General features: G+C 42.4%; 1 protein-coding gene across 1 annotated transcript in view; it reads left to right on the top strand.

Annotated features, from left to right (window-relative positions):
* The first annotated feature begins 1,514 nt into the window (after positions 1-1,514).
* Positions 1,515-12,705, top strand: part of LOC306972172 (secreted frizzled-related protein 1-like) — a 35,443-nt gene continuing 24,252 nt past the window's right edge. Inside the window, exon 1 of the mRNA XM_079568685.1 lies at positions 1,515-2,242. Coding sequence (XP_079424811.1) covers positions 1,744-2,242 — 499 coding nt within the window. The 5' untranslated portion in view covers positions 1,515-1,743. The remainder of the gene's footprint in view (positions 2,243-12,705) is intronic.

Below are 12,705 nucleotides of genomic sequence, written 5' to 3'. Positions count from 1 at the left end.
ATGTTACTGTCAAACTTGTTTATTCACACAGTTAAGCCACATAAACTTATTTAAAAAGATCACTCTACAAAATATATCTTTGAAATGATCAGGCCTCACATCTCCACGAAAATAAGTTCAAATGTAGGAAAATACTAAGAAGCATCTAAAATATACCTCAAAGAATAAATACAGCCCCTAAATAAATGAGGCTTAAATGCGCTTAAGTCCCACCACAAACATATATATTCAATGCTTTTTTCCCCTTTGGACATATTATGGTTTTCACATTATTACAGGTTTTGTTTCCATCATTTACGTCACAACTGAAATGAATCAGACCTTTAGACAGTTACTCTCAGTACTCAAGTAATATTTGTCTCAAGTACTTTCTTACTTTTAGCCTACTTTATTTGGGTCATTACTGTTTTACTTCTACTTGAGAATGTAATGTTACTCTACCCACCTCTGCAAGTTACGCATAATGTTTATTGTGAACAAACACTATTCTGCCTAATGCCATGTAGCCCATAAACGCTATGTCTGAACTGCTTCCAATTCATTTTGTTCATTAGTTTATTTCTGATACAAACTTGTCCAACACTTGTCGTTTTTGAAGGTAAGCCCTCTGCTGTCTCATCAGGGGCGGACTGGGACTGAAAAACAGCCCTGGACTCTGACCAGCCTGGCCCAAATTAGCGTAATTGTGACACTTCCACAAATACATATTTTAACCTCTTACCACCCGCCTTAACATTAGCGAGTGCATTTTCCCCAGTTCGGCTTTTTACAATTATTTTTTTGACTGGCATCATCAGCAAAAAGAACGGGAAAGGTGGTCGTAGAAACAGAAGCAAAATCATTAATATAAATAATAAATAATAACGGTCCCAAAATTGAACCTTGTGGTACACCATACTCCACGGAATTCCTTTTAGATTCATGTTTTTTTATACTGGGCTTTACCCAAATCTAAAAGCTTCTCGACTGGAGAGCAACAATGTAACGCCTCATTTGAAAGCTAAGACCTACAAAAGTGATGGAAACTTTTCGTCACGTCGCCACATTTTTGTCATATTTTTGTTGTTTTTTAAATTCTTTTTTCTATCGTTTTTTGTCCGTGTTTTTCTCATGTTTTGGTTGACTTTTCATCCTCTTTTTCACGCTATTTTGATGCTTTTCTTTTTAGCTTTTAGATTTGGGTAAAGCTTGAGGCGGGACTGGTGGCCCTAGAGTCAGTGGCCCTTCTGTGCCCTTCCAGAATGGACATATGGCCAGTCCGCCCCTGTGTCCTATCATATCTCCGAAACTGCTCCGGCGCATAGGACCCGCTCCTCCGCAGCGCAAGCCCGTGGCTCTCATTTGAGTTCGTGGATGTTTTGTTTTGACAAAGGAAGTACAAAGTGGGGGGCAGAGAGAGAGTAGAGAGAGGGGGGGGAGGGAGGGGAGGGGAGGGTCCGCGGGGCTCCTGCAGAGTTTTACACACTGGTAATTAAGCGCTTTTGAGTGACAGCGCGCAGAGCCAAAAGGCGCAGACGGCTCCCATTGGCCGCTGCGCACTTTACAACCCGCTCTTGTTCCTCCGCGCTCGGCACTCGCTCTCCACTTCGGGCAGAGACGCGCACGCGAGAACAGCACGAGACAGAGAGAGAGAGACAGAGAGAAAGAGAGAGAGGACTGGAGTTACCGAGGACTTCTTTGCAAACATTTTAGACTTTGGGACTGCGACGTGTCTTTGTTTTTTCTTTCTTTTCCCTTCCAAAAATGAGTCTCATCCGGAGTTTGCTCGCACTGGCGCTCGCCTACTCCTGCGCGGCCTCCGAGTACGAGTACCTGGGCTGGAGTTCGGACGCCTACAACGGGGGTCGCGGCTACGGCAAGCCCCCGCAGTGCGTGGACATCCCGGACGACCTGCGCCTGTGCCACACCGTGGGCTACAGCCAGATGCTGCTGCCCAACCTGCTGGAGCACGAGAGCATGGCGGAGGTGAAGCAGCAGGCGAGCAGCTGGGTGCCGCTGGTGCACAAGAACTGCCACCCGGGCACGCAGGTCTTCCTCTGCTCGCTGTTCGCGCCCGTGTGCCTGGAGAGACCCATCTACCCGTGCCGCTGGCTGTGCGAGGCGGTGCGGGACGGCTGCACCCCGATCATGGAGGCCTTCGGGTTCCCCTGGCCGGTGATGCTCAAGTGCGACAAGTTCCCGCAGGACGACGTGTGCATCGCCATGACGCAGCCCAACGCCACGGAGGCCACGCTGCCCACAGGTGAGCGCGCGCAGGAGCCTTTAACGATGATGCAATTATGTTTTCGACTTTTTTTTTGGTGATGTGTGAAACAGGGGATGCGCCTGAATAACTGGAAAAAAGATATCTTGATGAGATATGGAATGTATGACCTTTACTTCAGAAAGTCTGACTCATTAAAGCTGCATTATGCAACTTTTTTATGTGGAAAAAATAAGTTGATATTTGTGCGTGTTTGACCTTGCAGTGACCCAGCGGCTGTGTGAGTGGTCAGCGTGACGCCTTTACTTTTCCATCACAGCGGTTTCTACAAAGCTCCAGGATCAATTGTTTGGTAGGTTTTCTGGTGAGAGGCTCCTCCATCTGCGGAGAAAACCTAGAAAACTGTTTATCCTGGACCGTCCAAGAGGCCACTGTGATGGAAAGCAGAGGCGCCGTGCTGACCACTCACACAGCCGCTCGGTCACTACAAAGTCAAACACGCACAAATATCAACTTTATTTTTCACATAAAAAAGTCGTATAATGCAGCTTTAACAAAAAAAAAAACAAAAAAAACGTTTTTCATGTTTTTAATACATCTAGGTTTGTTTTCTAATCTTTAAGTGCAATAAGATCATCTTATTTGGACTTTTTTCCTCATTTTAATTCGCAAAACAAATTCCATTGGCAAACGTGTCGTTTTATCAGTGCGATGGTTATATAGATCAGGGGTTCCCAAACTTTTCAGGCCGCAACCCCCAAAATCCTTCAACCAACAAGTCGAGACCCCCTTCTGTAAAGAAATGTAATGAGCATTTATGACAATTTAAGCTGCAAAACATTTAAAATCTGGTTTATATGATGTTATGATAGTTTGGATACTGCATTTTTTTTTATTTTTCTAATTATGTCTTTAGTTTTGGAAATGCCTGTGGTGATTCGATAGTTTTACACCAGTTTCCTTTACATGAAATGATTGAAAAAGCTATCAATAATATCTATCTATCTATCTATCTATCTATCTATCTATCTATCTATCTATCTATCTATCTATCTATCTATCTATCTATCTATCTATCTATCTATCTATCTATCTATCTATCTATCTCAAATACCACATTTTACAAGCCACAAACGTCTGTGCATATTTCCTTTCCGAAGACTCGCAGACAGAGGAATGAGGGGAAATTTCAAAACTGAAAAGAAAATTGGAAACAATGGGCAACTTTAGAGCAAAACAATTCATCGAAAAAGTAAAAGAGAAAGAATGATTTTTAGACTCAGTGAACTCGGTCGTGAAAATAGCCGATAGTCATGTAGACGTTTTCCCCGACAATCTGAAAAAGTGGCCCGGGGTAAAGAGGTTCTTATAAGCGTGGCATGCATGCATCAAACAGTAGCAAAACAATGCTGAAAGTCACAAGTGCGGGGCTGAGGGAAGAACAAAAGCCGCCTGTGTGTGTCGCTGACCCATTACTTAGAAGCCGCGACTTAAGAGTTGAAGACAAACAGCAAAATGTTATAACTTCTGGGACGCTGAAACCCGATTAAGAGCTGCTTGGTCGAATAGTTTGGTGACTCTGAGCGCCGCAGTAAACGTAACAGTGGGAGTATTATGGAGCCGTTTTTTTGGAGCTGATTTTTATTGGGGTCAATGAGGCCCCATTAGAGAGAACAGTGCGAAAGAAAAGGCTCATTCAAAAGCGTGTCGAGCCTTGAGACTGCGGCCACTTTTGTCTGAGGCTGTGGCGGAGGAGGATTGGACTTTGTATGTCGGTGTTGGCTTTACAGAATAATTAGGAGAATTGCTGCATCATGGGAACAGCAAACTATGGGAACTCATCACACCATGGGAAAACAATCGAAGGAGCTTTGTAAAAAGTTGTATTTTGTCGTCTGTTCGTGTCAAATTTTCACAAAGTTCGGAGCTGTTTGTCTGAAAAAGTGAATGTAGTTGTGTTTGCATTCTCATTGTAATGCAAATGTGGTGACAGTGGCTCAGTTGGTCCGAGCTTTCTTCTACGGATCCAAAAAGTCAGCAATTCGAATCCAGACTAGTGTAGTGCATCATATGAAAGTTAATCTGAACTTTTTTTGTCACATTTTTTGTCGTTTATTGCCATGTTTTTGTCACTTACTGTTGCTCAAGCGTCACTTCTTTTTTTCATTTCTTCTTTGTCACTTTTTCGCAGTGTTTTCATTGTGTCACTTTTCTCACCTTTTCTCACTTTTTTGATGCTCTTCTGTTGCTTTTTCCTCTCTCTTTAGTTGTATTTTTTGTTGTTTTTCCATTGTCTTTTTGTTGATTTTCTGGCCCGTTTGTATCGCTCTTTTGCCGCTTTTTTGTTTGTTTTTGTTGCATTTTCATCCTCGTTTTCGTCGCTATTTTGATGCTTTATTTTTAAAGGAATAGGCCACCGTTTTTTACATACTGAGATATGTTCTTACCTTAGCTTACACGAGTTCTTTTGTACCTGTCTGGTCTTCACACGGGCCTTCTATCACGTAAACACAGCACAGACGGCGTTAGCATTTAGCCTCTCCTCCTCTCCTATATAGCTCCAAACGAGGTGAAGATAGAAGCTACCAAGCTCTTCCACGTTAAGTATAATTACACAAAATTAAACAATATGGATTTTCTAAGTGGATAAAAAGGGGAACTATATTGTAAGGCGTAATAATACCAGGTGTAGTTCGACATCCGCGCAGTAATATCTTCACTTTACTGCGCGGATGTCGAACTACTCCTGGTGTTATTACAGGTCATACGAAAGTAATATTTCACAACATCATGCCACTGTTCTACAAGGGAATTTTGCCGATGATACCATTGTTCCTGTTAGCACAACTTTAGCTGGTGTTAGCATAGCATTAGCTTGTCGCTTGCCTTCCGTCATAGATGTCTTTTAGCTGCTTCTTTCCTCTAGTATTTGCCTTGGCACCTCCAAATACTTTCATAATAATTTCCCACATTGGTCTCATCGCGGTGCACAAAAGTTTTAAGCAATGTGCATTCCAGCGTGCGCGTCTGTGGGTGCACCACCTACAACAACCGCGGTCCTTGTGTGTAGTGGAAACTCTAGCGTATACTGGGTACGTGTAGATACGTGACAAGGCGAGTACTTAGACCGAGGCGTGCGGGATACTACAACACTGTGCTCTTAGTAAAAAGGGTGTCACGCTTCAGTATTTTGTACTTTTATGTCACCTCGCTGAGTCACAGCTGCGGGGGAGACAAAGCCACTGCAGCCTCTCTCTTCTCCACAGCAGGAGCAGACTCCAGACTGTCCATATTTTTTAATATCCTCAATAATAGTTCAATAGTTCATCTAGAACCCGAGAACAGAACAATAATGTGTGGAAGATATGCAAATTTACATTGGGTTCATCTCCAATGCTAAGAAATGTGAGAAAATGGGGAATAATTTGGGGAAAATGGTGGTAAATGGGGCAAACATTAGGCAAAATGGGTAGAAAGATAATAATTTGAGCTTCCATTAATGCTTGTTCCTGGACCAACAGCATCAAAACTTTAACGGTACCCACGTTTAGCATCTTGGAAAAAAAACCTGATGCAATTTTTCAAAAGCAGTAAGTAGAAATGATCATTCCACTTGAAGAGAAACTTGGTTGGATGCAATGGACAATGAAAGGGCTCTTTACCGAAGACCTTTTCCCTCGTCCTTTTGGAGCAGTCGTTGTTTTAGCTGAAAGTTTGCCGGGGAGGGAGGGAGGAGGGGGGGCTTGGTTAAACAAACAGTTGCGTCTTTTAATGGGTGTCAACTCCCGCACCTGTGATTTATACAAAGCGGTCCGTGATGTTTTTTCAAGAGGGCGGCGAACAAAAGAGGCAGAGGAAACCTTTTGGAGGAAATCCAGTATGTGAGAAGTCAACCACATCCACACCCGCCGCCGTTCGTTGATCGGTGGGTGTGGTCCGCTGATCGAGTGTGGCAGATCCGCTTCACTCGTGTCAACGCAGGTCACAGGGAGGACACACACACTGGAGAACGGTTACGGAGCAGATCAATGTTTTCAATCAACTTCAAGCTTCTTCTCCATCTTGATGTCAGACAATTTAGATGCATAAGAACAAAACTCGTGTTTTTGTTGCATAAAAGTAGTTCCCCGGGTTAAAGAAAAAAAAAACTTGGAGACCCCTGATGTAGTTATTGTTTAGCACAGGGGGCTTTCATACTTCCATGAAATATTTGACCCTCCAAGTACCACCAGACCTAGATTAAAGGAACAGGCCACCGTTTTTCCATACTGTGATATGTTCTTACCTGAGCTTAGACGAGTTGATACATACCTGTCTGGTCTTTGTGCGTGCCCGTGGAAGAGCTTGGTCGCTTCCAGCTTCACCCCCGTTTGGAGCCATAGGAAAATGCTGGGAGAGGTGCTAACAACATCTTTGGTCGTTGTGTAGTGTGACTGAGGGCGCGCACAAAGACCAGATAGGTACGCATCAACTCATCTAAGCTTAGGTAAGAACATATCTCAGTATGTAATAACGGTGACCTGTCAAGGACGAAACCAGATCTTAAAAGAGTCCGAAATTGGCCTCATTGGTGTTGAAATTTAGTGCAAACCATGTCTAATCAATAAAAAGAAAAATGGTCTAGTGTCATTTATGTTTCAGGCTCCAGTTAAAAGGAAACAGTTTAAAAATGCAGATGCCCAAGAAGGTAGTGGCACCAGTGGCACGTATACCACCGTTTTTAGATTAAGTTCACTGCCTTTGTTTGAGCATTGGTACCACAGACTTGGTTTGAGTTAAATTGATCAAGTCTGAATTTAAGTTCTTCAGGGTTTTTGGTCAGAGGGTCAGGTCATAAGTGGAATTACTTGAGCAAAGAAAGAGGTACAAGTGCAGAAAGCATTGGTAAACCATTGGTCTACATCATGTTAAAGGAACAGGCGTACCTGTCTGGTCTTTGTGCGTGCCCTCAGTCGCGCAAAACGACCAAAGATGTTAGCATTTGGCCTCTCCCAATGTATTCCTATAACTCCAAACAGGGATGAAGTTGGAAGCTACCACCTCTTCCACGGGCACGCACAAAGACCAGACAGGTATCTCAGTATGTAAAAACGGTGGCCTGTTCCTTTAAGGGGCCTAATCTCCATATCGTGAGCTGGTTTGGTCAGGAGTACCTGGCTGAATAAGCTTAATGTGCCTATTGTTTTTGAGTAGGCAGGGAAATCCGGATCACCTGATGTCTATAGGAATAGGATCTTCTTGCAAAGAGACAAGAGGACTAACTGCTGAGACACTGTGCCACCTAAATGAGATGCACTGACTCTAACTAATAAAAACAACTTCCTTTAACTCCATTCTACGTCACATCCAAACCCTGACCGTATCATCTCCCGTGGTCTCGTTCCCAGCCGCGATGTAAGTGCGATGTCAATTGGCCGCAGTCGGACGGTGAAAGGGATGTTGTTGCAACGTCGAGAAAAAAAAAAGCCGGCACAGATGGGAGCCATTTATTCCAGAGTGTTTGTGGAGCCCCGGGACAAGACTGGGAGGAGGTCCAGCAAAGCGTCCGAATTCTGAGTTTGCAACGAAAAGAAATTCACAGAGAACAATATAGGAATCAGTTCTGTTTACCTTTTTATTTGCACTTGAGTAATATCCCCAGGACTCCCGAGAACAATTTTTGGCTACTCGTCCTCCCACTATGAGTAAGCATGATGTAGGTTTGCCGTCCACATAAATTGTTAGTCACGCAGTTCTAACATCCCTTTTCTTCACACGGATACGTTTAAGAGCACGTTTCACAACTTCCAGGGAGCACAAAGGTCCTTTTTACTGAAAGACAAAACCAATGTTATTCCACCACTACCATTAAGCAAGCAAAATACACTTTTTAGAGCTTTTTTACCATGTTACAGTGTTGTCAAAAACAGACCTGGAGCTGTGTTGTGACCCACTCGCACAGCTTTGAGTAATCAATGAATCTTCACCAGTGGCTATTCTAATTAGTTATTATTAGTGGCTATTCTCAGCTCCCAAAAAGCTCAAGAAATGCTTTCCTCACCTCTCCATCTTTGGTTAATAATCTAAGGTTAATCTCTTTGTCGCAAAGTGAAAACATAATAACCAATGTATAAGACAGTAAAAAAATGTGTGGATTATTATCAAATACTTGGGCTGTGGACCGTTAAATAATACCAGTATGGTAAAAAAAGAAAGAAAAAACCTTCGGTACTACTGGTATTGAAAAAATAAAAGTATCGAAAGCAGGTGCGGAAAAAAAAAATTAAAAAAAAAAATTGATGCTGTTGGTCCAGGGACAGCATTAAAGGAAGTGTTTCGGCAAAGATATTTTTTCCCCCAGTTATTTTTCAGAATGTTTTCCCCATTTTCCACTTTTTTATTTGCTACAATTCCTCCCAATTTTATCATATTTTTCCTCAAAATGATTTCCTATTTTGCACACATTTCTCGTCATTGGAGATGAACCCGATATTGTAAATTTGCAGATCTTCCAAACATTATTGTTCTGTTTTCTGGTTCTCGGTGACACATATTTTAGTATAGGTCTAGAAAAAGGTATTGTTCAAGTACCGATATAGAAAAAAAAAAAAGTAACAATATACAGAGTCCTATAAAATCCCTGCAAAAAGCATAATACCTACTCTTTAAACTTTATTTATTTATCATCCTCTGCATATGACTCATCTGCAGACTGTCAGGAGTACCAGGATGACTCTTATTACTTTAATATATGAAACTGTAATCAGGGCAAACACACTGATATTATTTTCACGATTAATCAAGAAATCGCTTGGCTGTGAAAGGTGTATGAACATTTTATTTTTCAACCTTTTTCCCCACATAAACCTGAAGTGAGTTGATGGTAATGAAGTAAACTCAAAGTGAATGTTTGTAGGAAGCTCTTTGTGCCAATTCTGCGTCCGACTGGATGAGACACAGACAGACAATGCACAAAACACCACAAACCCAAACTTTAAAAAACAAGTTGTATTTCCGTCAAAAATACCAAACTTTACATGCCATTCTTGCAAACTCTTGCTCCTCTCGCTCGCCTTCGCAAACGGCAAGGCTTCTTCTTCCTAAAACGCGCAGCAGTAAACCTCGTCGTCTATCACTGACCGAGCTGCGGATTCTTCAAACCTGCTGGGACTAAAGCGCAGAGGAAATCAGTGGGAAAAAACACAAACGTTCAGAGAGGGAGAAGAGTGATGTTGCAAGACAGAGAGACGAGAGGCGCTCTGACGTATAGAAGCCAGGACCGGCAGAAAGTTTGGGTTTTAGTTTGGGTTTTCATCGTGTTTGGATGCAAGGTGGCAGTGAATTAAGGTGATGGCGTGAATGAAATCTAACTCAGGAACTGTATGCATTTTTTGAGTTGCTTTTAGGTCAGTTCTTAAGCAACGAAGTTCACCGACCTTGCAATAGGTGTGGGCCACATTGACTAAAATGAATACCTTGGTGTTTTGGGGAGCTCAATGATCCAGCAGGGGTTTTTGCCACCCATTAAAAACACTCAAATATTTCAGTATATTTTTCAAAGGATTTTTGGTCCATTTGCTTTATTGGATTAGACAGTTCCGAGCGAAAGGGGGTGGAGAGCGGGGAGCGACATCCAGCAAACTGTCCAAGTAGTTGGGACTCAAACTCACTTTGCTGGGATCATAATACTATTCAGTGTGCACAGCCTTATCCACTAGACCGGTATTTTCCAAACCTTTTGCACCAAGTAGTCGTCAACCCCTGATCAGGTGGCTAGGGTTAAGGGTTAGGGGATAGGGTTATAAACAACAAATGTGATGTAGGTTGTGTTTCACTCACAGAACTTTTTACACATAGTCTTAGAAACTAGAAGGTCTTGACTGGCATATCGGCTGCAAGATGTCAATACGCTTTGAGATTGTATAATTGCTATCCCTAACTCTAACCTTAATTGACCTCTTTATTAAAAAGTATGTCTTATTTCTCTGCAGCTCTTTAGAATGATTTTTATTGAAAATGTGGTCACTGATATTTTTATTTATTTTTCTCTTTACAGAAGGATGAGGGTTCTGTTCAGAATTAAAATGATGTGCAGTACTATGTGAATACCCTCTATGCTCCTTTGCAAATGTGCAGTGGTTCTCCACTGGTGGGTCGGAACCCAAAAGCAGGTCGCAGAACCGTTTTCAGTGTCACAAGCCTTTCCCAGAAAACATTAATTTTAATGCAGTACTAAGTAAGTCATGCCCCTAGAGGCCATAAGCACCACTGCAGGTGTCGTAGCATGTTACGGTTTTTACTCATTAATTGAGAGTAAATACTACTCTGACAGAAAAGACGAAGGGAGAGAGGGATATTGTACATCCAATTACACAATGGAGATCATTTTTTTCACTCAAACTTGGCTGTAAAGTGATGCTAGCCCACAGTTGGCTTTGCCCGTTAGCCTGTTAGCTTCTTTTTCGTGATTCTATTAGTGTGTATTGGGGCCTCCAACCTGGAGGCAGCAAAGTTGCAATTGTGGTTTTCTGACCAGAGACGCCAGGGAGAGATGAAAGACCCCTCAATCATCCCATTAACACTTGTATTACCTCTAGAGAGTCAACGAAAAGGATTTATTATGGTAAACACGTAACTTAGTACTGCTTTAATATTCATGTACAGAAGAAATACAGAATCACTATTTGAGTCTTGCCGTCTCCCCTGATCAGGGGGTTGGGGTTATGATTAGGGATAGGAACGGCAAATGTGATGTAAGTTGTGTTTCACTCACATAGATCTTACACATTACACAGTTTTAGAAACTAGAAGGTCTTGGCTTTCAAGTGAGGTATCACACTGGAATATAGGCTGCAAGCTCTCAAGGCAATACACTTTGAGATTTGGATATGCATAATTGCTAACCCTAAACCAAACCCTAAACCTAAGATGGCAGGTAACAGGATAAATGATTGTTATGCTTTATTTGCTTTATTAATGCTTATTCAACACATTTTGAGGAAAAGACAATATTTTACATTTTATTTCATAAGTCTAAGTCGTATTTGCGTCGCGGCTTGTCATCCAGGGTTGTTTGTGGATCCTGATGCCATACCAGTTGAGAACAACTAATCTAAGCAACCTTATATTGCAGACCAGCACCATAACTTACAGGGGCCAAAGCAAAGTAGTTAATTAGCATTATGTACAGTGTTTCCCTGAGAGATTCTAGAAAACCTATCACTCCAGGGCAGACTACATAGAGTTGGTGACTATATAGACATAAAGTCTCTAACCCTTTTCTTTTCATGGCTTTAATCCTTAGTTATAATTGAAATGTTAAGTGTCCGCTCTATGTTTCGTACTTAACTCGCTCTATGGTAAATGCTGAGAACTTCTGCAACCTTTTTTTCCTCTGCCTGAGCCGGTGGTCCCCGTCGGGATTGTAAGGGTACAGTATCTGAATGTTTATGTATGGAAACGAGCGGCGGCCGGTGGAGGCGAGCGGGGGGTGGCGTGTGTTGAGTGACGGCCCGAAATGTGGACTCTCACTCTGGGCTTCGGCGGCTGAGAAAGAGCCCCTTTTCATGGTAAACGGACCACACAGGGGCCGAGCGGGAGGCTGCAGACATCAGCTGTTCGAACGCGTTTGGGTCCGAGGCGCAGTGCACAGCAGGGAAGGGGGGGGGGGGCGGCAATTCTGCATGGGGCCGAAGCACAAAGAAGGCTTACATTATGGTCTTTAGCTCGGGCAGAAGGAGAGGAGAGGCAATGGTAATGTAAAGAACAAATGTATGAAACTTTATGTAAGACTCTTTACACTGAAATGGACCGTTAGTTAACCATGGACTTAGTAGTGACGGCATTTATGGTTTATTAATGCTCAATCTATGGGGTTTGTTCATTTAAAACAGCATTTCATTTTTTATGATTTTGTTTTTAGAAGCCAGCCAGAAAAAAGTCTGCTGCAGAATTATTTTTGAACCATTGTAATGCTTGTTTTGTAGCTGCAGAAAACACGTGATATTGATCAGGTAAATCCACTGGATGGATGGATGGATGGATGGATGGATGGATGGATGGATGGATGAAAAGAAAGAAAGATGGATGGATGGATGGATGGATGGATGAAAAGAAAGAAAGATGGATGGATGGATGGACGGATAGATGGATGGATGGATGGATGAAAAGAAAGAAGGATGGATGGATGGATGGATGGATGGATGAAAAGAAAGAAAGATGGATGGATGGATGGATGGATGGATGAAAAGAAAGAAAGATGGATGGATGGATGGATGGATGGATGGACGGATAGATGGATGGATGGATGGATGAAAAGAAAGAAGGATGGATGGATGGATGGATAAAAAGAAAGAAAGATGTATGGATGGATGGATGGATGGATGAAAAGAAAGAAAGATGGATGGATGGATGGATGGATGGATGGATGGATGGATGGACGGATAGATGGATGGATGGATGGATGAAAAGAAAGAAGGATGGATGGATGGATGGATGGATGGATGAAAAGAAAGAAAGATGGA

The sequence above is a fragment of the Gobius niger genome, assembly GCF_951799975.1.
Source record: "Gobius niger genome assembly, chromosome: 1".
NCBI lineage: Eukaryota > Metazoa > Chordata > Actinopteri > Gobiiformes > Gobiidae > Gobius > Gobius niger.
Note: the sequence above shows the minus strand (reverse complement) of the source record. Positions and strands in the feature narration are given on the sequence as shown.